At 44.5% G+C, this 25,539-nt stretch overlaps 1 protein-coding gene across 2 annotated transcripts; it reads right to left on the reverse strand.

The window, feature by feature from the left end:
• Window positions 1-864: 864 nt before the first annotated feature.
• Window positions 865-24,978, reverse strand: LOC147156306 (vinculin). Of its 2 annotated transcripts, XM_086064899.1 has the most exons (21): window positions 24,626-24,978; window positions 14,998-15,068; window positions 13,394-13,544; window positions 13,204-13,312; window positions 12,413-12,535; window positions 12,149-12,309; window positions 10,393-10,483; window positions 10,172-10,319; window positions 8,872-9,025; window positions 8,605-8,780; window positions 7,985-8,175; window positions 7,700-7,899; window positions 6,668-6,796; window positions 6,400-6,549; window positions 6,202-6,310; window positions 4,970-5,272; window positions 4,786-4,910; window positions 4,530-4,715; window positions 2,455-2,658; window positions 2,253-2,357; window positions 865-2,178 (listed from the first exon to the last, which is right to left on the reverse strand). In XM_086064899.1, the coding sequence occupies exons 1-21, from the start codon at window positions 24,791-24,793 to the stop codon at window positions 2,032-2,034; spliced, it is 3,201 nt and encodes a 1,066-aa protein (XP_085921025.1). In that variant the 5' UTR covers window positions 24,794-24,978; the 3' UTR covers window positions 865-2,031. The 2 variants fall into 2 exon arrangements, with proteins under 2 accessions (XP_085921025.1, XP_085921026.1); XM_086064900.1 differs by lacking the exons at window positions 865-2,178; window positions 2,253-2,357 and having other exon boundaries at window positions 2,511-2,658; window positions 4,970-5,137; window positions 5,170-5,272.
• Between the last annotated feature and the right edge of the window lie 561 nt (window positions 24,979-25,539).

A 25,539-nucleotide genomic window follows, 5' to 3' on the forward strand; every position in this document is an offset into this window, starting at 1 on the left:
AAAATGTTAACGAACAAAAAAAAAAATTTGAAGGAAAAAACAATCCCCAACTGCTTATCCTCGTTAAAAAAAAAGAAGTCTGAAAACATTTCTCACAAACGTTAAACTTGGGAAAAAATGATTACGGTTTTGTCTCTCTTGCTCACAAAAAATATTTTACTTTCATCCTACTGCACTTTTCTCCCTCTGGATTTGATATTTTTCCACGCAAAAATAAAATTGTAATAAAAAACTGAAATAAATAAAGTTTACTCCCATAATATCAGTTTTATAAAAAGGAAAAATAAATAAATTCCCCCTGATTAAAAAAATATGTTGTTTTTTTTGTTCCAATTTACCACTGAAACAATAGTAATATTTTTTTTCTTTTTAATTAAATGCAAAAACATAAAATAAAATGTTGTTCTATTACCCCCTCCACCCACTTTCCTTTAAAAACTTTCTTCTCATATTTTTCCACCGAAAGTTTTTTTTACCTTAAAAAAAATCATTCAGTATTTAAAAATGACCACCTTTTTGCATTTTTTTTCCACTGTTGTACTGAAACGTTTCATTTGAAGGAAAAAAAGGCAACCGATAACCAAACATACTTCAAGTGCTATGAAATGCTTTATTACAAAAAAAGAAATTGTGAAGGCTGGCGAGGCCCGATCCTCGCCACTGAGTACACTTGGCGTGATGCAGACACGAGAGTCGGCTGTTAGTAAGCACACCTGGGTCGAGTATTTGCATAGTGAGGCAGGTGTGACTTGACACACTTTTTTTTTGTGCAAGTGATACGAAACATCTGAAAATGTATCAGTTGTGACGTCTGTTCTGTTCCAAAGGCACATTGGCGCTCTTTTTCTTTTTTTTGTGTGTGTGTGTGTGTGTGTGTGTGTGTATATGGCGACACTGTGCTTCTTATTGAGCATCCTACCTGGCGGAAATGATGCTGATTGTTTTTGTCTGAATTTCTATAGCGCAAACATTTTAATCTCTACATAACACAAGTGAAGCATTTAAACAAGAACAGTCTTTGGCAGAGGAAATTTGCTAAAATGACGTTATGTTAAATCAACAACAACAACAAAACAAGAACAGTGATTCCTTTTGTATGCTTGTGATGATACAGCGAGTAGTGTGTATTAAAAAAAAAAAAAAAAACTGATTCCCAACCACTGTGCCAATGATTCAATTCAACTTGATTGGTCCACACATCAATGCTAATTTCTATGGCGTCTTGCATTATATGTTAGCATTAAGCTAGCAGGCTTTAGTTTGTAAATGCACCAGATAATAGTTTTGGATCCCTTTTTTTTGGAGCTGTGCTGTAATGTTTTTGTTTTTTTATGTGAAATTTGTGCCTTTTGGGGGAAAAAAAAGGTTGGGAAACACTAACAAAATATGTGCACTCTAAAAACGGTTGGGTCAAAAGTAACCCAATTATGGATCAAAAATGGATTGGTCCACTTTATGGGTCAATTTTTCTGGGTTGTTTAATACAAAATTTATTTATGAGTTGCTTTCCACGAAAAGACCCATTTGTTGACTCAAAGTTGGGCCAAGTAGAGGATCGGTCCTTTTTTGACCCATCGTTTTTTAGAGCGTGGAGGCAAAAATCTGCAGGTCACTGAGAATCCCCTTAAAAAAAGGTTTAGAATTGCCAATTGATGCAGCATGATGGCAGCAGACCACAATTTTGTCTAAAAGCAGCTCCTTCAGCATCGTTCCCTGGCGGCTAACAAATACTTTAATCTTCCAAATCAGCAACATGGGTGTGGGTTCGCCGTACAGGATGGCAATTATCGGTACGACGACGTCCACATGTCAAAAGAGTACAGCAACGAAATCTACGTGATGAGAAATCCAACTTGTTTCTAATCCAAATATATACTTGATATTCCCGGGATTCGTCAACGCATTTGCACGCGCGGACGTTCACAGTGAGAAGTGAAGCCCCCCCGCCGAGGCTTTTTCTGCCCATTTAGCGTCCCCGCGGACGGCGCCGCAGGGCGCTGTCCTGGATCCTCTCTTTTTGCGGTTTTCTTGTTACTGGTACCAAGGCGTCTTGCGGACCCAGTGCATGGTGAGGCCGGCGTCCGTGCGGATTTTGATGGACGCCGCCTCGGCCTCCCGCACCGTCTCCTTTACGGACTGCATCAGGTTCTGAGCGTTGTGGACCAGCATTTCGGTGGCCTGAAGCGGACGCCGTTCAATCGATCAAAAAAGTACAAGAGTGCGCGCGCGGTCAAAAAGTGAACAGCCCTCACCTGTTCCGACTCCTCTTCGCTGATGTTGGTCCGACCCAACATGGTGGCCTTGACCGTGGACAGGATCTTGAGCTGAGTGCTGATGGTGGGAATGCGTTCGCACACCTGCAGCCAGGTGAGAAAGTCAGCTCGCCCAAATCGAAGCACGTCATTGAATTGATTTGTATGCAAAAAGCGTAACGCTGATATTGCGGCGCGCGACCTGGAGCAGGTTGGTTCGGATGCGCTTGTCGGTGCACTGCTTGGCCACCTCCTTGGCGAGCCGCGTGACCTCGTCGGACGCCTTGGCGATGTCCTTGGCGCACTGGATGAGGGCGCGCTTGTTGCCGCTGCTGCCGCGCACCAACCGCGACATCTCCGCCATGAGCAGGGCCATCCGCTTGGCCGCGCCGATGATGTCGTTACCCTGCGGCGCCGAGATGGGACGTCACATGACTGTAGTATTTTTGCCTTCATTTATTGGTTAAATTTTTATTTGAGTTGTTTTTCCTTATTTCTCATTTTCTTATGCTACTTGTTTGGCTTTTTTTGGGTTTATTTCAAATATTTTCCCCAAAAAATTCTTATTCAAAATATATATATATTTCTTTTTAAATATGTTTTTCATCTAATATTAGTATTTGTGGTTTAATATTTTTGCATCAATATCTAGTATTTTCTCATCTAAATCTTCATATTTTTTGTATTAAGTTGTTTCCCCCTTCTTATATTTGTTTTCATTTTATTATTATTTAAAAAAAAAAATTAAGTCCCCCCTCCCAGTATTTACATAACATTTGTGTATATTTTACACTTTTTTAAAAAAATAAAATGCATAAAATATTCATCATATTTGTGTATTTTTTATTCATCTAAATTTCAAATATTTTTGTATTTCTTTCATATTTATTATCAATTTTTTTAAACCTTTTTAAAGTATTTTGTTCGTATACTATGTATTTTTCTGATATTATTCGAATTAGAATTTTTCCTTTTTATTTTTTAACGTTTATTTTGTAGTATTTTTGCCGTAATATATTTGTTTTTATTTTTTCCTCATATGTATTTTTTTATACTACCGGTACTTGTTTGGCTTATCGTTTTTTTGTTTGTCTGTTTATATTAATATTTTCTGTGTTTCCTTTCCTAATATTTTTCTTATTGTAAATATTTTTGTTTAAATACGTATTTTTCATCTACGTAATATTAGTGTGTTTGTGGTTTAACATTTTGTATCAATATCTAGTATTTTTCCCCCAAAAATGTTAGTATTTTCTAATCTAAATCTGAATATTTTGATGTTTTCCAGTTCTTATTAGTTAAAAAAAATTTTTTTTAACCCCCACCCACCCCCCTCAATATTTACATAATATTTGAGCATATTTTTAATTTGTTTGCCACACTATATAAAAAGCAGAACATATTCATCATATTTGTGTATTTTTTGTTCATATCAATTTCAAATATTTTTATATTTCCTTCATATTTATTATCAACATTTTTTTAACCTTTTTAAAGTATTTTGTTCGTATACTATGTATTTTTCTGATATTATTTGAATTAGATTTTTTCCCTTTTTTTTTTAACGTATATTTTGTAGTATTTTTGCCGTAATATATTTGTTTTTATTTTTTCCTCATATGTATTTTTTTATACTACCGGTACTTGTTTGGCTTATCGTTTTTTTGTTTGTCTGTTTATATTAATATTTTCTGTGTTCTTTCCTAATATTTTTCTTATTGTAAATATTTTGGTTTAAATATGTATTTTTCATCTAGGTAATATTAGTGTGTTTGTGGTTTAACATTTTGTATCAATATCTAGTATTTTTTCCCCAAAAATGTTTGTATTTTCTAATCTAAATCTGAATATTTTGATGTTTTCCAGTTCTTATTAGTAAAAAAAAAAAGTTTTTAACAACCACCCACCCCCCTCAATATTTACATAATATTTGAGCATATTTTAAATTTGTTTGCCACACTATATAAAATGCAGAACATATTCATCATATTTGTGTATTTTATGTTCATATCAATTTCAAATATTTTTATATTTCCTTCATATTTATTGTCAAATATTGTTGACCTTTTTTTGTGCAATCCAGTGAACCCCCATTTACGGCAGGGGACACATTTCCGATCCAAGACTTTTTTTTCAATATACATTTAGCTTTAAACACATTTCATTCTTCTGTATTGCTCAGATAAAACATGACTTGTTTTGACATTGAAAAGCAATAAAACAATTATTTTTACAAATGTCCTTTTTTCAAGATGTGTGTGTGTGTGCGTGGCGCACCTTGCTGGACCACTTGCGGGCCTCGTCGTGGAGCTGCCTGGCGGCCACCATCATGGGCTCGTTGACCACGTCGCCGGCCTTCTGCTCGGGGAACTCCTCGTCCTTCTCTTCTGGCGGCGGCGGCCTCGGGGGAGGAACCTCGCCTTCGGGAAGAGGAGGTTTGGGCGGCGCCGGCTCGTCGTTGAGCTGCGGCACGCGCAAATATTCACATTTGATCCAATCCCTTCAAAGAGCGTCCCCCCGCGGTGCGGCTTACGTGAAGTTGATCCAAATCCGGAGGCGGCGGCGGGAAGTCGGGCTCCTGAGGTTGGAAAGCCTCTCTGACCTTGGCGACGGCACCGAGGATTTTGTAGCCCGAGTCCAGAAAGCCCTTGCGGAGATCTGCGGGGAAAGACATTTTAGAACGGCCGGCCCCGGCCCAAGGTTCGGCTCCGACGTACTGGGGTCCTGGATGTTCCCGGCCACGGCTTTGGCGTCCATGACCATGGGCGAGATGGTCTGGCTGAGCTGGTCGGACGCCGCCTTGACCGCCTCGCGGAATTTGGGGTCCTCGGAGTTCTCCACCTCGCGCTTGGCCACCAGGAGGATGCGGTTGGCCCGGCGGGCGATGCTGGTGGCGCCGGCCACCAGCATCTGCGGCTGCTGCTTGTCCATGGCCACGCGGCATTTGTCCAGGTCCTTCTTGATGGCGTCCTCCGAAGCGTCCAGCAGGGACTTGGTGTCAATTGCCTCGTCCACCAAACCTGAACGAACGCCATCCATATTATTAGGCTGCTTAGCATTGATTTGATCAAACATTTTGTCCAACCATTTCTATGATTTTTAATTGAACATTTTATTTTTCACAGGTTTGCATTTTGTGCCTTTTTGTTTTAAGCTTTTGTAAAAAAAAAAAATATTTCCCTAATATGTTTGGTTTCATATTTTTTTGTGCATTAGTTTCTATTTTTCTAATATATTTTATAATCTGGCTAATCATTTATATTATTTCTAATATTGTTAAGTATATACATATATATACATATATATGCATTTTTTTAACAATCCTTTTACTTTGTGTATTTTTTCATATTTGTGTAATTTATGGGGGTGGGAAATCCCGATATTTGAAAATGTTCTTCTCATATTTGTATGCTAATAATTATTTGTGTTATAATATCTGATAATTGTGTATTTTATTTAAGATGGAATTCTCTTATGTTAATTCTAATATTTTGGGTCTTCCTGGTTTTTGTATGATATTTTTGTAATTAATTTGAAAACATTTGCTGTTCAACAGTATGTATTATTTTCTAATATTTTGTATTTCTGTCTATGTAAACACTTTCTTCCCCTAATATTTACAATCATAATCTTTTTGGGCTTATTTTCCCAATTGATTTGTCTTTTCTTGTAATATTTTTAGGTTTTTGTGGTATTTATGCAGTTTTCATCCAATTAGTATTTTTTTTCTCAAAATTTTTGGGGCAATTTATTTTTTAATATTTTTGCTGTAGTACGTTTGTGTATTCTGGGAACAAATATTTCTGTATAACATTCATCATTTCTCTAATCCCATTTTTTTTGTTGGGCTTTTTGTTCTTGAACGCGTCTTTGGCCCAAAAAGTGTGTCCTGCAACATGTGTATGTTTTTTTTTTTTTTTGTTTTTTGAAGGGCTGCGATTCCCGGTACCTGTCATCTTCTCCACGTTGTCGATCCACTGATTCTTCATGGTCTCGAAATGCTCGTAGGCAGCCTGGTTGCCGGGGTTCCTCAGCAGGATCCTGGCGGCGGAAACCACCTGCACGGCGAAAGCGGAGCGCAGCCGTCAAACGGCAGCTCGAGCGTACCACGCGTTGGGGGAAAAAAAAGCATAAAAGGTGAGGCTACCTGCGGCGTTAAGTCTCGGGTGGACTTGACGGCCGCGTGGATTCCCTCCACCGTGCTCTTGTTGGCCGTGCCCACGGCGGCCGCCTTCTCCGCCGTGGCGCCCAGCCTGTTGGCGTGGTTCTCGAAGTTGGCGGCCCGCTCGTCAAACACCTGCACGATGATGAGAGCGTTTGACTTTTGCTCATGTTTGTAAACAATAAAGTACTTCCGAGTTGGAAAAAAGTGGGTGACACTTGACAGAAAATGTCTGCTGGATGCCAACGCTGACCTCATCCCTGTTGGGCGCGTCCAGAGGCGCGGTGGCGGCCACGGCCAGCAGCTTGATGGGCGTGGTGGTGTCGCTGAAGATGTCGGAAACCTCCTGAGTCATGGCCGCCTGCATTTTCCCTTTCAGGTCCTGGGGAGGGACGTGACGACGTTAGCATGACTTAGCAACTTTTGTCTCTCTTTTTCTATTATTTTCTAACATTTCTTCTGCATTTTAAAATAGGTGCGATATTGTCGTATGTTCTTCTAACACTTTAACAAAGGCTTCTTCATTTTTCAACTAAAATTATTTTCTGTTATTTTCTAATTCAAATTTTTCTTGTAAAACATCTCGTATTTCATGTTTTTCTAATATTTGGATATTTTTCATCTGACGTTTTTGTATTTTTTTGTCTAATATGTGGTCATATTTTCAAATATTTTATTGTAGTATTTGTTTCCCCCCCAATATATTTTTCCTCCTCTACACGTAGACTGCGTATTTTTTTATTTCATTTTATTTTATGTAAGAATTTTATTTTATTCATATTTAATTTTTAAAATCACATCATCCAGAATATTGTATTTTTGTCCAGTTTCCATCCAGTTATTTATTAATTTTCCAATTTTTTGGTGACATTTGTTTATATTATTTTGTCATATTTTTATTGTAATTTAAGTGCATTTTTTTCCTGATATTTTTGTAATGCTACGGACTGCATCAGAAGAGATCAATGTTTTTCCAATATTTCTTCATTTTTCACATAATATTTTTTTAATTATTATTTTCAAATATTTTTGTGGCAATTCATGTTAGTATTTCAGCATCTCTGATATTTGTATATTTTGCATACAATATTTAGGTATTATGGTTTTACCAGTATTTTTTTTGCCAATTCCATTTTCTTAACAGATCCCTTTAACAGTGTAACGATATCCCATACATTGGCTTGTACTTCCACAAATATCCAGAAGAGGGTGTTGTTTGACGGTCTCTGACAGCCAACTCGTGGTGCTGGCCATTCAAAGTATTCTTAGTTGAGAGTCATCTTACTCTGAGGGCCTCCTGTAGCTGTTGGGCGACGGCGCGCGCCTGAGGGGAGTCGCCCTGGCCGCGGGCCGCCAGGTCGGCCAACTGGGCCATGAGCTGCTCCACCTGCTCGCATTTGCCCAGCAGCTCCTGCCTGTAGGGGCCCGGCAGAGCGTTGGCCAGCCTGCGGCCCTCCGCCACCAGCCCGCGGATGGCCGCCTGGCCTGAGGACGCAAGGAGAGAAATCACACGGTCCGGCATTCGCCATTTGCGAAATCCCGAGGGAAGACGTGAGAAGCGGGCACGGACCAACGCCGCCGTCGTCGACGGTGGGGTTGTCGATCCAGCGCTGGGCCTGCTCGATCTTTCCTTCCAAGTGGACGTCGGCCTTGGCGGGCCTGCTGTTGGCCACGGCTTTGTTGGTCTTGGACTGCAGGTTCTGCAGGGCCGTGGCGATCTGTTTGGCCAGAGCTCTGGCTTCGGGGGTGTCGCCTTTCCCCCTGCGGGATCACATCAACAATCTGCGTTCAGCAAAATCGACACATTACGCGGCACTCCACTTCTAATCCTACATCAAATCTACGTTTTGCGTCTCTGGCCCGTTAAACACATTTCCATTGATGTTGCTGTTTGCTAAAAGGAAGACAAACTTTTTATTTGGCACGGTCCTAAAAAGAAGAAACTGTTGATGTTTTTGTTTCCCAAAACGACACTCGTTTTTATTTTGTACTTTACTAAAAAGAAGAAACTGTTGATGTTTTTGTTTCCCAAAACGACACTCGTTTTTATTTTGTACTTTACTAAAAAGAAGAAACTGTTGATGTTTTTGTTTCCCAAAACGATACTCGTTTTTATTTTGTACTTTACTAAAAAGAAAAACCGTTGACGTCGCTAAGATCTCGCCGTAAGAGGCCAGCCCGGGTCCTTACTGTCTCCTGAGATCCGACAACTTGGCGGTTATGCCGGCGATCTCGCCGATGGAGCGCAAGATGTCGTCCCGTTCTTTGGGGTCCTCGCACATGTCGGCGATCTTCTTGGCCTCCATGAGGAGAGCCTTGATGTTGTCCTCCCCCTCCGGGGCGGCGTTGGGGTCGGCCAGCCAGTTCTGCGGGCGGCGGGGGGAACAAAACAAAAACAGCGTGAAACGCTCGCCTCTCGGGCCAAAATGGTTTCCCGGCGAGGGGGCGGCAACTGGCCTGGGCCGCGTCCATCCTCTTGGCGATGGTCTGCTTGGAGTTGGTCATGTCCTCCAGCTTGCGAGCGGCGTTTTTCACCTTGCCGGTCAGGACGTCCAGACCTTGGGACACCTGCTGGGCCTTTTGCATGGCGGCTGGGGACGCGCCCTGACCTCTAGGGTAGAAAACATGGATATGATAAAGAAGCACACATGCATATTTCTTTGACCTCTGTTTTTCTTTTTTTCGAATTGTATTTTATTTTTTATATAAAAAAAAAATAAATTATTAAATTTTTTAAATCACCTATAATATTGTATTTTTGTCCATTTTTTATCCAGTTATTTTTATTATTATTTGTAACGTGTTTATATTATTTTGTCATGTTTTGATTGTAAATCAAGTGCATTTTGTTTTTTCTAATGTTTTTGCAATCTTTCTTCATTTTCATTTTCATTGTCTAATATGTGGTCATATTTTCGAATATTTTGTTGTATTTGTTTCCCCCCCAATATATTTTTCCTCCTCTACACGTAGACTGCGTATTTTTTTTTATTTCATTTTATTTTATGTAATAATTTTATTTTATTCATATTAAAATTTTAAAATCACATCACCCATAATATTGTATTTTTGTCCAGTTTTCATCCAGCTATTTATTCATTTTTTTGGTGACATTTGTTTATATTATTTTGTCATATTTTTATTGTAATTTAAGTGCATTTTTTCCCTAATATTTTTGTAATGCTACGGACTGCATCAGAAGAGATCAAAGTTTTTCCAATATTTCTTCATTTTTCACCTAATATTTTTTTTATTATTATTTTCAAATATTTTTGTTGCAATACATGTTCGTATTTCAGCATCTCTCATACAATATTTACTATGTTTTTACCAGTTTAGATTTTTTTTTAACCTTTTTTTTTTGCCAATTCTATTTTCTTAATAGATGTCCATGTGCAGCTATAATAATACCTATAATATTGTATTTTTGTCCATTTTTTATCCAGTTATTTTTATTATTATTTGTAACATTTGTTTATATTATTTTGTCATATTTTTATTGTAAATGAAGTGCATTTTGTTTTTTCTAATGTTTTTGCAATCTTTCTTCATTTTCCATCTAATATTTTTTTAAATGATTATTTTCAAATATTTTTGTTGCAATACATGTTCGTATTTCAGCATCTCTCATACAATATTTACTATGTTTTTACCAGTTTAGATTTTTTTTTTTTTGCCAATTCTATTTTCTTAATAGACGTCCATGTGCAGCAGATCGCTCAACATGATTTTCTATTCCGCCTCCTTTCGCTCGTACCTGGCCCTCATCTCCGACACCTGGTCCGTCATCTGGCCCAGCGTCTTGGCGGTTGCCAGAATGTCCCTGCGCTCCCGCCCGGCGCACAGCTCGCCCACTTTGCCGGCTTCGTCCAGGATCTGCCGGACGGCCTGCTCGCCCGCCTCCCCTGCCGGCACACAAGACTGCCGTCGGCCAACGCGTCCCCGACGGCGGCGCCGGCGCTCTTACGACTTTGCTACCTGGTGGGGCGTTGGGGTCGCGCAGCCAGTTCTTGGCCTGAGCCATCTTGGAGTCGATGAGTCCCAGCGCTCGATTCATGGCCTCCGTGTCCTTTTTACGGATAGAAAGACGGAAAGAGGCTTACACTCCGGCAGACGGCGCATCCGGCGGGGATGACTTCAACGCACTTCCAATGATAAATTGGAGGTCCGAGCTTTGTTAAAACTTCCCCACGGTGCAATTCCAACGCATGCCGCCGCGGCAACAAGGAGCGCGTCGTGTTACGCGAGCCGGTATTCCTTTTGCACGTTACAGTGAATGCCGGTCCACTGGAGTTGGCGGACCAGACGGTCGGTCTCGGAAATGGCAGCATTCGATTTTTCACTATCGTTTGGATGACGTTTTCTGAAAACGATCATCCCTTCCTCGCAGGAATGGAACTCCAACCAGACCAGAGAAAGTCGCAAACACAAAAACTTCAAAACCAAAAAGCTCTTTTTATGAAGTGGCTTAAAGCAAGGGTAGTTGTTACCAAAAAATGGCCAGCAGGTGGCAGCAGAGTATAAGAGATCAGCCAGGGCCATGTTGCAAAAAAGCTCTTTTTGCCAGTGTTTGCAACATGTTTGTGAATAATGATGTAACTCAACGATATTTTAAGGCTAATTGTGGCAAAACGGAGCGAAAATCCACAAAGTGTCATCGTTTACCATTCCTCAACCCACACCAAATGATTATCATCTGAAATCCGATCCAAAATGGCACGCATCACAAAAAAAGCACAAGACGGCACACGCACGTGGCTGAGACATGCAAAACTGCACAACCAGTGACAGAGAGAGGTGACGCTTACCTTCTACGGAAGGGGGGGGAGGTGAAGGGAGAAAGGAACAAAAAAGTAAAAAGAAGAACCACATAAATACAAACATTGTTCCAGAAATAGATGACGAGAAGGAAAATGGACACAAAAAGGTGAGAAAAGTCGATTAAGATCGAGCAGTTTGGAGAGCGGAAAGATGCGTCGCATGCTCAAATTCAATGATGTCCGAACGGCCGCAACATGGACGCCGTTTATCGTGGCTGATACGTTCCGGAACCAAACGTCCAAAATAGGTGAAAATCTGCAACACCCCTCCCATAAGCTTTCACGTTAGCATTAGCATAACATTACAGCGTGTAAGCACAGTCTCACCTGTAGGTACGTGTTCCCACAAAAACACTCCCCCAAGTCGACGCTAACTTCCGGTTAGCATTTGAATGGGATCCTCCCTTCGCTTTTAGCATTAGCGCTGAGCTAGCGATGTTTTAAAAAGGAAGCACGTTTTGTGTTTAAATTAACAGATGATGTTCATGTTATTGTTGTGTGTTTAGTTTTACAGTTAACTCCAACTGGGGGGGTCATTAAACATCTTAAAGGACGCTTGGGGGGGGACAACAGAATAACATACGCTACACACTTGCTAGTTGCTAACGCTACACAAGCAAAATGGCGCATTCAGGGTACTTTCACAGGATTTAGGAGTCTTTTTGTCGTTCGGACATTTTTTTTTTTGCTTAGACAGAACAAAATGAAGCGAATTACAATCCCTGCAAGTCTGCTAGCCTAATGCTAACACATAAAGGTCATTGCTATTTTACCAACTAATACGTAAAAGCATTATAAACGTTTTTTTTGTGGGAGGCTGCAATATACAAATAAAGCCCCCCCCCCCCCATTCTGCTAAAACAGTGGCATGATTCTTGTACAATAAATCAAAAAGTGCGTATTGGCGCCCTCACCTTGTTGGCCCACGCGTCCTCGTCCCAAGACGTGAGCTGCAGCACTCGGATGATCTCCACGATCTCGCCGCTCATCTTCTCAAAGGTGAAGTTGCGGTTCTTCAGGGCCTCCTCCACGCCTTGGCTGCCCGACGTCTTGGTGGTCACGAAGATTTTGATACCTGGAACGGCCAGCGGATGAGAGCGGGATGGCCTGGCGCCGGGTTAGCGCCGGGTTAGCGCCGGGTTAGCGCCGGGTTTAGCGCCGGGTTTAGCGCGGCTAACCTGAGATGAGGATGGGCAGCAGCTCTTTGACCGTGTTCATGGAGTTGACCAGCATGACGCGGTGCTCCTGGTGGGTCAGCTCCTGTTGCCGCTCGTCGATCATCTTGGCCATCTTGGTCATTCCTGGACATCGGAAAGCAGCGCGATGATCGGAGGAGAGGCGTCGGCTACGACCGCCAGACGCATCAATTGCCAATTCCATTGTCCTATTCAAATGTTTTCCCTTCTAAATTGGTTCCAAAAAAAAAAAGGCTGCTGGATCCGCAACAATATCGGTACTTGTGTCAATTAATCAAACGGTGGTTTAATATGCATAAAATTGTGTTCCCGCAGCATTTGTGTGTGAATATTCGCTATTTGAAAGAAAAACGCTCCTCGAGTCGATGCTAACTTCTGGTTAGCATTTGAACGGGATCCTCCCTTCACTTTTAGCATTAGCACTAGGCTAGCGACGTTTTCAAAAGTTAGCGTGTTTTGTATTTAAACATACAGTGGATGCAATTCTTTTTGTGGTGTGTTTAGTTTTACGATTAACTCCAACTTACTTGAGTGTCATTAAACATCTTAAAAGACGCTTTGAGACAGCACAATACCCAGAACACACTTGCTAGCTGCTAATGCTACGCAAGCAAAATGGTGCATTCAGGGTACTGTCACAGCGTGGGAAACTTTGGCTTTCTTCGATTATAACGTTTGAAGGGGAAAATAATGGTTTGGCAGATGTTTGAAGGGCAATAATCGGCCGATTACAATGGGTCGGGCCCTCGTGTAAATCTGTTTGCCTCCTCTACCTGGTCCCAGGTTCTTTGTGTAGGTGATCAGGTCGGTCATGGAATCCACCACCTCTGCCACTTTCAGGTACTCCAAGATCCCGTTGCACACCCGGATGATTTTGCGGACCTGCGTTGAAGGTACGAGGGAGGCATTTAAGAACATCAGACAGCTGGGACGTGGCTTCGGGCCGAGCGCGCGTGGAAATACCTCGGCCTCGTCGAAGGTGAGGAGCAGGTCCGAGGTCCCGGAGAGGATGCCCCGAGAGCCGTCGATGAGGTAGTCGCGAGCGGGAACCGAGTACGGGTCCGATTTCAGCATGGAGGCGGCCTTGACCAGCTTAGTGCACGCGTTCTCGACTCTGTCGGAGGACAAACCATTGAGAAAACGCAAGAAATGTCTCCGGGATGATTGAAGCTTGCTCCTCGTGATTTAGTTTGTATTTTGTGGCCATTTTTGGGCACATTTGAAGTCTAGAGCTGTCAAAATTTATCGATTATTAAATTAATCAACAACCATTTTAATAATCCAGTCATCATTTGGAGCCATTTTTTTGTATTTAAAATGGTCCAAATCCAATCCCACCTTCTTTTTTTTCTTTAAATCACTATTCGAATGCCAAGTACGAAATAAACACCAACCACTGGTTAATAAAAAAAAATGCTTTTGTAAAATGAATCCGATTAGTCGATGAATCGATTGAATAATCGATGGATTCGTCGATTCGAAAAATATTCGATCGTGACGGCACTAATCCAATCGTCTTCAAACTTGCCGCGTTTCATCGTAAGATGTTTAGGATGAAACGTCATCAAAAGATTGTTATTTCGCCGCACGCTGTTGCCGTGGTGATGCATTGTTTGCAACAATTTTGATGTTTAATTTGAGCTTAAAAAAAACATAATGCCTAAGATTTTTATTTTCAAATCAAGAAAATAAAGCAAAAATGATTTTCATTTAATGATTACACAGAAACATTTCTTTCCACCTCGGTTTGCTTTTTGTGGCGGCGCTTGGACCTCGAGGAGAACCGCATTCAAAGCCCACACGTCCTTCAGGGCAACAAGCGGCCATTAATCGGACCCCTGCAGCTTCTATATTTAGCAGCGGGCGACGCATTCCGACACACGCGTTGATGGATGACGACGAGGTGACGATGTGACTCGGAGGCGCCAAATGTGTCGGGCGGGCCAACCTGCGCCTGCCAATGCATTTCGCGCCTGACCTTGTGGCGGGGCGGGAGGCGGGGGGGGAGGGCCCGGGGTTCGGGGCCCGGGGCTCGGGGCCGGGGGCTCTTGAGTTGAGATATGTCCCTTGGCTGCGCTCTCGCTCGGGGACATGCAACAGGCAGCAGCTGAGCGCCGCTTAATGGTTAAAATGATCTTCGCAAAACAAACAAAAAGACGCTTTCAAAATAGAAACAGCGCCACTTTGACTCATGAGTTGAATTTGCGCCGCGACGGTTCGACACTTGGATGTCAAATCACACAAATTAAAACGAAATGCCACTCATCCTGTGACTTATATGAAAGACCTGGACTGGTGAGTGACGTGGGTGCCAGTGGACAAGACTGATTAGTGATAGAGCGATCGATTAGCAGCCGGCTGTTAAAACCGCTAACCTTGTTTCCTTAGCGTTTACGTTCTCGTAACATGAAAAAGCAAGCGCCGATGGCTGTGAACATGGCCGACGCGTTATTGGCGCTCAAGCAGGCCAAGACGCGAAAGGCACTGAACACGCCATGTGTGACCTTTGCCTGGGCAGCAAACATCTGCTTTCAATCGGCGCCACGAGGAGGAGGACGACGACTTACTTGATAAACGCCGGCGACATGTCCCTTTTCATGATCTGGTCGTCCGTGGTTTGGACCGTCTCCTTCCCCACCTGGAAGACACGAGACGCCTTAAACACGACGGCAATGTTCACAATAATGAAGTCATCGGTATCAAGTATCAGTTGTTGTTGGATGTTTGAAGAAAGATTCTCCCTTTCTGCGCGACCATCCGATCCGATCCGCTTGAGTCGGGGTCAAACAATCGCAAATCCTTAATGGGCAGAGGTGGCAAATCCAGGTCCAGAAAGTCAAAGTTAAAACCCCGCCACAGACAGCGCTACATAGCTAGCTCGTTAGCTAGCTCCCTAGCAGGTAAACAAGCACCGTGGGAGCTAGCTAGCTAGCTCGTTAGCTAGCTCCCGAGCAGGGAAACAAGCACCGTGGGAGCTAGCTAGCTAGCTAGCTCCCGAGCAGGGAAACAAGCACCGTGGGAGCTAGCTAGCTAGCTCGTTAGCTAGCTCCCGAGCAGGGAAACAAGCACCGTGGGAGCTAGCTAGCTCCCGAGCAGGGAAACAAGCACCGTGGGAGCTAGCTAGCTAGCTAATTCCCGAGCAGGGAAACAAGCACCATGGGAGCTAGCTAGCTAGCTCGTTAGCTAGCTCCCGAGCAGGGAAACAAGCACCGTGGGAGCTAGCTAGCTCCCGAGCAGGGAAACAAGCACCGTGGGAGCTAGCTAGCTAGCTCGTTAGCTAGCTCCCGAGCAGGTAAACAAGCACCGTGGGAGCTAGCTCCCTAGCTCGTTAGCTAGCTCCCTAGCAGGTAAACAAGCACCGTGGGAGCTAGCTAGCTAGCTCGTTAGCTAGCTCCCGAGCAGGGAAACAAGCACCGTGGGAGTTAGCTAGCTAGCACATGGGGCTAAAGCCAAACTGTTGGAAGTCGGCGACTCGGAGCACGCTGAGGGCAGAAATGACACACGTGCCTATTTTTATTTTATGGTGTGGGCTCTTTCATATTTAAAAATAGATATCTTCTTTAAATAAAAGCACTATTGTCTTTGCTGCTTAACACAATAATTGGAAGTTGGAGGGTGGGGGGGGGGGGGCGGGCAAGAAACAACCTCCAACCAGTACGACCACTTCAACCCTGTTAAATACGTCTCTACATTGGCTGGACAAAGATGTTTCTTAATCGTGGGAGAGGGACAAGGTACGACAAGCCCCAGTAGTCATAATGTGTAAAACAGCTGAACGTTAAAACGACCCCCCCCCACCCTGACCTAAGCGCCATGGGGGGGATGCAAGTCACCCATGTCAAGCTGCCGCGAGCGAGAGATTACACACATTTCTGGCAGGAAGGAGGAGGTATGACTGCATCTCTCCCCCAACGTTTGGGAAGCCGACCAACGTTGCGGGTTGGACATGTGAGCGGATGGAAAGTAGAAACAAGACCTAAAATCCTTCGCAAACACGCAGAGAAAACAAAAGCAGCTCCAAATGTCTTCAACTAATATTGGGTTTTAGACGCTTCCAACATGCGTGCGGCTCAGAACTGGTTTGTTTAGCAGCCACAAATCGAACCTGCTGATCTTTTGAGTTCAAATTGACACCAGTAACAAATTTGAAGAAAATCCCTTATAAGTCATTCCAGATGCGCAGACAGACAAACTGTTCAAGAGTATTAAGAAGTGAGATAACACATTAGCGGTTGCGCTAAATGCGCCAGATTGCTACGAGAACAGAACAGCGCGAGATTTCGTCGACAGACAAGTTTTTGACTGAATGAAGGAATGACTTGTTTGCAATGCGGAGTCCAAGACTTTTTGTCTCGTCTCAATTCAGGTTGGAAGTTGGACCACCTTGCTAAGGATAGAAACTTTAGGACGTTTAATTAGCGATCGAGCGGTGACCAGTCACGAGCTAGCCCGTGCAACCCTAATGACGACAAATGCTACGGAAAATACAACAGCGTCCCAAATGTCAATATCAAGCACTTTTGTGACGCTTCATCTTCGGGGACAAACTCTTTTCATCTTTCTTCATTGGACCAAGACTTTTTGGACCACTTTGGAACTTTGACCCAAGCCAGGCGTGACCGAATCAGTCGGATCGGTCCAACAATCGAATTCAACTTGTCATGTCATTGTGACGTCCAGCAATCCTTCTCTAAGTCCTCGTCGTGTTTTATGGAGGAGACGCTTAACGTCTTCCTGCCGCTCACCGATTGGACACTCGTACGTGGCACGGCGTTAAACTGATGAGGAAACGCAGGCAGCCAAGTCGGGAAGACCCGGCAGCTGTCGGCCCGTCAGCCGCCCCCGGCTCAGCTGTGGGGAGTGCGAGCCAACCAGGGGAAACCCCCCCACCCCCACCCCCACCCCCTCCTCCACAATGTTCAAGGCCAGAGCGGAAGATACACCGCATTGTGCGTTCAATGGAATAGTTAGTCGGGCTTGGACTCACCCAAAATCCACATTTGTTTTGACGTGAACCAACGAGACCCGAAGCACTTCGAATGGCTTACTCATTGTACTTGCGCAGAAAAACACCTCGTAGTCCCAAAAATGAATTTTTTTAAAATAAAATATGATATAGAATTGCGATTGGCTAGCAACCAGTTCAGGGTGTACCCCGCCTACTGCCCGAAGCCAGCTGGGATAGGCTCCAGCAACCCCCGCGACCCTTGTGAGGACAAGCGGTACGGAAAATGGATGGATATAGAATAGATTTTACTTTGGGCCCATCTTTAATCTCTACCCTTGTGCTGTACGAGCCTTGTCATAGCTAACGCTAAGCTAACGCTAAGCTAACGCTAAGCTAACGCTAAGCTAACGCGCAGCTAACGCGCAGCTAACGCTAAGCTAACGCTAAGCTAACGTGCAGCTAACGCTAAGCTAACGCTAAGCTAACGCTAAGCTAACGCTAAGCTAACGCTAAGCTAACGCTAAGCTAACGCTAAGCTAACGCTAAGCTGACGCTAAGCTAACGCTAAGCTAACGCTAAGCGGACTCTAAGCTGACGCTAAGCTAACGCTAAGCGGACTCTAAGCTGACGCTAAGCTAACGCGTTGTCTCTGGTCCGGCATCCGAGTGTCCAGACTACCTTCGTTTGGCGCTATGCTGGCGCGAGAGGCCAACAGTCGAGCGTGTCGATTTGCTGCCTGGCGGGACTCGATTGCCTGACGACTTAACAGCGGAATTTAACGCAAAGGCTTTTCCCGCAATTGCACCACATATGTCACACTTACGACCTGTTATGACTCAAGTCCAAAGGTTCTGACTTGACTCCGAAGGTTCTTATCGGCGTTGGTTTTAATGGCTGATTTGCGACCAGAGTCCCCACTGACTCATACGCAGCCCTAGTGGCCAGGAAGTGTATTCAGTAAGTTCAACTATACAACACAAACAATATTATGGTATTAGCTCGCCGGCTAGCCTAAATAGCACACAAGCACAAAATGAGAGGTGAAAAAAAAAGCAATTTGGGATAAGTGAAGTTGCGAATTCCAAACCACAATTACGCAAGAGTTTTTTGTACCGTACGTCCCATTGGGCTCATGTAACACGATATGCGCGGCCATGAAATACTGGCGGCCTGCTTGAATTTGTGACTGGTCGCTACCGACGTGACGTATTGATGGCGCCTGACAGACATGATGAAGGCGTTGTTGACCTTGAGAGACACGACCTTCATCGTTCAACTCTTGAGTCATCGTTGGTCAAAAGCTAATTTTTGGCTTTTGAAGGGTTCTATCCGGGGTGGGGGGGGGGGGGGGGGGGCTTAAGAGGGTTGGACCACCGCCGCCGCCGCCACACACGACGACGCTGCTACTAGTATTAGTACTAACAGTGCTACAAATATAACACAGGACGACAACAACGACCTTAAGCTGGACATCAAGAACAGAATATCAGAAAACTTGGCGCCGGCTTTACCGATGGTTAATACAGCGACCGATCTCTGTGGGGACTGACGCGGCATTGTGCGCGAGCGATCCGCCGTATGAGAGGCCCGCTCTGTCCGAGCCGCCTTTCATTCTGCCGGCAGAGCGACGCGCCGTCAACAAAGACCGTCTGTTCCGAAAGAGAGCTGCCACTTCATCCGCTTCATCCGCCGCCTCAAGGTTTCCACGCCGCACCGGCGGGGGCTTGCTGTCTGCGCACCCTCCTTGCCGGTGGCACATCTTGAATCGAAGGTCGTCGGCGTAAGCAGTGCATGTCAAGGGGTGGGGGGGGGGGGGGGGGGGGAGGTCGCAAATCCAGGTTCAGAGGGCAAAAACCTCGCCACAGTTCGGCTTTTTGCTTCTACGCGATCGGCAAGTAAACGAGCAGTCGGAGCACCCGAACTTTGGCCGGGTTTTTACTTTCTGGACGTGGATTTGCCACCTCCGGATTTGGACTAATGATGCCATTAAAAAGTTTGTTCAGGTTATTGAATCGGTGGAGGCTGCCTGGTGTCTGCGGATCTCACGCGGCTTCGTCTGTCCTTCCTTCCTTTTCTCGGTCTCTCCTTTGGTCTCTTGAGGCCTCCCTGATTTGATGTTTTTTGGATTTGTTGGGGTCTGGATGTTTCTTGGGCTGGGGAGGAGTTCTGGTGGGGGGTGTCTGGTCGGTGCTGGATTTCACCTTCCTTGGTTTTCTTTGGTCCCCTCGGGTCTCCTGGTGTTCGGTTTAGGTGAACGGTATGAGATTTTTTCTAATAGGTTTTCTGGTGAGCTAACAAATACACGCACGCACGCACGCACATACACATTCTCACCCACACACACACACACACACACACACAAAAAAAAATAAAAAAATAAAAATAAAAAATAAAAGAGCAATGATGATGACATTTCCGAATGAACAATACTGAGCTCTTAAAAAAAAAAAAATTTTGAATAAAGAAGTTCTGACAAACTGAAATCAAGCGAGTGAAAGTGAAAGAAATTCAGAATTTGAGCTTCTCGGGGAAGTCTTTGTGTAGGGAACTTTTTAAAAGTTCTGAGGATTTGTTGGGCTTCTTTCCACACCAAACTCACCCAAGCATGACCTGGCTTACAGACTACAAAAGAAGTCCCTCCTCAGAACCGCTCCTCAAAAAAGTTGATGCTTGGGGTGTGAACTGGCACGATTGCGAGGTGGCAGAAAGGTGCGTCCCTTGGGAGGGAGTCGTCCGTCCTGTTCCGGACTGACGGAAGACTCGCTCGTATTTGCCGCTGGATGCTTCGCATCTGAATGGGATTCAAACAACGTCAACAAAAAGCAGAGAGTTTGTGCTACACTTTTCACGCGGAGGAGGACACAGAGGGCTTTGTTGACGAAAGGGTTGTTGGTGCAAAAAGCTCGGGGTCTGAAACGGCAGGTGAAAACAGGGAACACCCAATTCTGAGATCGCAGCGCTTGGATCGGCCCGGGGACGATCCGCATAGCGCAGCCCCCCCCCCCCCTCCGGGGGCGGTCCGAGCCTTGTGATCAGCACGCCAACACAAACAGGAAGCCGACACTCAAAGGAACCTCGTTGTCCGTCCCAAGCATTCCTCTCTCTTTATCCCAAAGTCTATAAAAAGGATCCATCCATTTTCTGTACCGCTTGTCCTCACAAGGGTCGCGGGGGTTGCTGAAGCCTATCCCAGCTGGCTTCGGGCAGTAGGCGGGGTTACACCCTGTACTGGTTTGCCAGCCAATCGCAGGGCACACAGAGACGAACAACCATACTCACAATCGCACCTATGGACAATTTGGAGTGTCCAATTCACCTGCCATGCATGTTTTTTGGAATGTGGGAGGAAACCGGAGTACCCGGAGAAAAGCCACGCAGGCACGGGGAGAACATGCAAACTCCACCCAGGAAGGCCGAAGCCCGGACTTGATCTCACAACCCTTTTGCACTGGGAGGCGGACGTGCTAACCAGTTAGCCACCGTGCCGTCGCATTCCTCTCTCTTTATCCCAAAGTCTATAAAAAGGAACTATAAAAAAAAATGATGCAGTGCAACGCGGCTCAAATCGGAGTCTGAACTCAAGTGAGCGGCTTTTTATAGCCGCGCAGTCGTCGCCGCGTCGTTTGCCGCTAAAAGCGCGCACGGGTTGTTTGCATGCGGCTCACGGGAGAGTCATTACGGCCATGTCAGCTTTAGCCTACTTTTTAGCAGTCTTGGACCAACTTCTTCAAAGCTTCAGGACACATTGGACGTCCTGAAGGAAGGAAGAGCTAAAGTCTCGAATCTTAGATGAGCTCCTTTGGCTAAACAAAAGTCATTTTCGTAGTCGTTGCAAGCTTCGCCGGATTTTGTCCTGATCTTGGAATTGATTTCCAGCCTGCCGATAAATCGAAGCCTCCATCTTAAAAAAAAGTGTTGCCTGCTCGCGGAACTGTGATGGAGCTCCGGTCTTGTCCAAAGGTCATCCGTTCAAGGGGTTCACCTCCCCCCCCCCAGAGCGAGCAAGGATGCGCGCCCGCCCGCCCGCTCGCTGGGAATTCCTCACATTCCCGGCATTCATCTCTCATTGGCGTCCGGTCCGTTGTTTTTTTTCGATGAGAGCGAAAGAAAATTGAAGACGGGAAGTTCCATCTTTGCCGAAACGGGCTTCAATCAACCGAGTTGGGAGGACATCGGGTGAGACGCGCAGACCGATACCGGCGATATTCATGCAGAACCGATAGTTCTCCTCGCCACTTGCGCAAATTAGCATTTTAGCACCTCACTAAAAGAATTGGTTGGTTTTTTTTATACATCAATCAAGCAAAAATTCGCACCAAAAAAAAAAAAAACTTGAAATGCTGGGAACTTCAAAGGTCAAAGTGCCAACGTACTTGCGTGAAAATACGTTGTTTTGATTAGGATTATGCTAAAAGTGATTTTCCCCAACCTAATTCCTATCAATTAAATTCCAGTCCATGCCAAGTTTTCCGATTAAGGAAAGTCGTGCCAAGCCGTTCATCGTCATACGTTCACGAGCAAAATAGTTGAATTTCTGTCGAAAACCTGCTTCAGTCATTGTTGCGAGAGAGAAAGATCATCCATCAGGATGCGCTCACAGGAAGCGTGCGCGCAACATGTGGTTTTGTTTAATGGCGCGGCCCCGCCTGGAGGATGTCGGCGAGCTACGCAATTAGATGAAACGGCAGCTTCCTGTTCCCTTTCGGGGGGGGGGGGGGGGGGGCCGTCACGGGCGCCTCATCGACTTGGCAACCGTCACTCGAGACGAGAGCGGCGGAAGACGTTAGGGAACGCGGCCGCAAGCCTTCGCGTCGTGGCCAATCGGGCGAGAGCGCCGAGTTCCCTTTTTTTCCCTCTGGACTTTGGACGGATGCGTCATGAAGACGCGAGCAGGACGGATCACTACCTTGGAAATGAAGTGACATCATCGCAAGAGCAAATGTCAATGTTATAGGGTTGCCGCGGCAACTGGAAACGGTGACAAGGGGCATCGATCTCGCTGCCAAAACAAAAACCAGAAACCGCAATCTTGGACGGAACAAATAGAAGATTGGATCATTTTTTCCCCAGTAACGAGAGTCGGATTCTCAAATGAACGACGGCGAAAAAAGCGCCCGCTGGTTTGCGATTCGCCTTTTTTGCAAAAGATGCGAGCGCTTCGAACTGCACTGTCACGAACTAAGCTAGCTGCTAACGGCTAACTGCTAACTACCCGTAAGGTATCGTCGTCGTGGCCGAGTAAGGATGTCGTTTGTAGTGAAAAAACATAATGAATGGATAATAGGAAAGTAGTATTTGTTATTTTTAAGTGTTTCAAAGTGCATTTGTTTTAAATAACAAATCATCCGCAAACAATGTATTGTTAAGGATCATGTAAGACGTGTTTGGAATTCTGTTTGGGGTAAAAAAAAATTAGGGTTTTAAGTTATGAATATAAACAATTGTAAACACTTTTAAGGGGAGTCGTTTATTATTTGCCGATTTTGGCTCTTTGCGTCACAACGGACAACATCAATTTGTTGACTGTTGGGAATTTGGACGACGAATTGGGCCTTGATGAAATGAAGAGCGTTCATGGAAAGTCAACAATATCCCTGCGGAACCTCACTTGTGATCATTACAAACATTTAAAGGCATTTGGTCAAATGCCCAACACTTCCCTCAATTCATTTGACTTCCTAAAACGCATTTAAATCTAAAAAAAGGAAAAAAAGCTGTAAAACCGACAAAGCAAACACATTGCGTGGCAATTATCCGTCCAATTTAATGCAGCGACAAATGTTCAAATGTGTAGAAAACCACCACCAGAAAAAAAAAACTGACCACACACAGGAACTACCCTTAATAAAGTTTACACCGTATCAACCAGTTGCCTTTCCACGAACGTCTTTTTGGTTTTGTTTTTACTTCGCATTTTAGTTTCAGATGGGCAACAGTTTCCTAATGCGGCTTTGTGGAAAACCACAACAACAAAAAAAAAACTCTAAATGCACAGCACAGCTGATTAAGGAAATGAACGCTAACTGTTACAGAAACAGACTCCAAGTGTCTTTTAGTGGGCGGGATTTAACAAAGAGATTGCACAATTTAGTGAGGTTTTTCATAGACAAAAGAAAAACAAAAAGCCATTTTGAATCGGTGGAGGGGATGCCCCAGGGCACAGCACCGGGCCCCATTTGATTGTTGCACATTTAATATGATCAGGGTTCAAATTATCTCTCTAACTATGTATGTAGATTCTGGGTTTGGAATGATACATAATAATAATAATAATTTCTTGAATTAAAAGTTGCATTAAACCGAACCGAATCAATCCACTTTGAAAAAAATCATGACACGTATTGAATCGTCTTTTATCGGAGTTATATATTATACGTGGAAACGGCACTTTTACGGTACTGACAAATCCATTCAAATGTATGCAAAATGACAACAAATAAGTATCCTGAACAAAAGCTGTATCAAATGAAATCGAATCCTACTCATCCCACAGACTCGAACCGAATTGAATCGTCTTTTTGTGGATGCCACGAATCACGACACAACCAATGATCAACCAAACCACAAAAATATAAACAAATAAAATGAATTGCAGAACCGGAGGCCTTTCTTTGCCTTTTCACACAAACTCTGGAAGTATATTGCAGGATATCGTGACAAAAAGTAATGGCACTGCTGTGGAGAATCTTCCTCCTCGAACCCTTTAACCTTTTCCAAGTGTTGGACAAAAGGAACCCTGGAAAAATGGCTGACATTGGTCTATTTCAATGGCACAACTGGAATCTCCTTGGGAGGAACTGCAATGACACATTTGGGGGTTTGAGAAACTCCCTAATGGAAATCTACCAAGGCTTTGTTCAGGTCAACTATTCCTTAAGTTGTATTTATTCGTGTGGTACCTGGCACCAGAAGTGAATTCGTTTCCATTGTGCATCTTTGATGAACCTTGAGATTAAAACAACCCATTGAATTGACACTTGAATATTGTTTAAAAGTGCATTAAAAATGACGTCGCGGTGCACGGTTGTGCCTACGTGAAGCTACGGTAAGCAGGAGGGGCCAATCTCAAGGGGGAAAAAAAGGGCGTCAATGGCGAGGTAACTTGAGTCGCATTTGCAAACTCTTTTGATGCCCGTCTCGTCATGTGGCAAAAAAAAAAGTTTCTTCCGAAAGCTACAGGTCGCCGGAACATGGAAGTAAAGCGTCGGGAGTTCGCGCGTGGCTCGGCTCGGTTCGGCTCGACTCACCCGGACCAGGTTGCTCACCGCCGCCTGCACGGCCGCCACCGGTGCCGTCAAGTCGGGGATCGCTTTGCCGTCCACCTCGCCCTCCTCATGCATGATCACCAGATGGGAGATCTGCTGGGCCACCGGCTCCAGGATACTTTCGATCGTCTTCGTGTGAAACACAGGCATGGCGATGCGAGTCTTTCAAACACAAAACAAGGAGAATTGGGGGGGTTGAGGGGGGGTAGGGGGTCAGACTTCCAGGCACCGGAGATGGCCGCTTCTCCCAGTCAGACGGCCGCTTTCGAGTGACTTTTTTTCCCGCCCCCGCAAGCTCTCTCACTCGGCGTAAAGAACCACCGAAACTCCCTTGACTGTCCGGACCAGCGTCAACGTCACGTTACGACGCCCCGCCTCCCCGGCCAATCGCAAAGCGGGAAGGTGGGTCTTCCTCGCTTGCCATTGGCCGACGCGGACGTCGCTCAACAATTTCCGAGCCTCCCTTTCCTTTCCGCATCCCGTTTGGAGATCGGAGCGTTGCTTTCTGGAATTACGTAATAGATTCTCATGCCCTAAAAAGGCAAATATGTGTGTGTAGTGTTTGGCACATTCCGCACGCGGAAACTCAACCGGTTGGACGTCTTATCACTTTCTGTCTTTCTTTCTTTCTTTTTTTTTTTTAATCCGATCACGCCGCAAACAAAACAACATACATACTATTAAGTTGTCATACGTGCCCGAATAGAGAACGAACTGATCACATCAAATATTGACATCATTAAAACGATACAATTGTCCTTTTTATGGATCGTCCTTGTTGGCCAAAGGATGCAATGGCGGTTAAATTACGGGGACAAAAAAATAATCTGGATTTATTAAAAAATAATTGGAGTTGGCCAGAAGATGCCACGGCAGGAACATTATACCATTTATTT

This window comes from Leptonotus elevatus, chromosome 20 (assembly GCF_054856555.1).
Source record: "Leptonotus elevatus isolate MCC_2025b chromosome 20, RoL_Lele_1.0, whole genome shotgun sequence".
NCBI lineage: Eukaryota > Metazoa > Chordata > Actinopteri > Syngnathiformes > Syngnathidae > Leptonotus > Leptonotus elevatus.

What these genes read in the sequence shown, in the direction of transcription:
- LOC147156306 (XM_086064899.1), bottom strand. Translation starts at nt 24,793, where the DNA reads ATGCCTGTGTTTCACACGAAGACGATCGAAAGTATCCTGGAGCCGGTG. An exon ending in CGGTGAGCAACCTGGTCCGG is followed by an intron (nt 15,069 to 24,625) that starts GTGAGTCGAGCC and finishes CGTGTCTTCCAG; the next exon opens with GTGGGGAAGGAGACGGTCCA. An exon ending in CGACCCCAACGCCCCACCAG is followed by an intron (nt 10,320 to 10,392) that starts GTAGCAAAGTCG and finishes GTGTGCCGGCAG; the next exon opens with GGGAGGCGGGCGAGCAGGCC.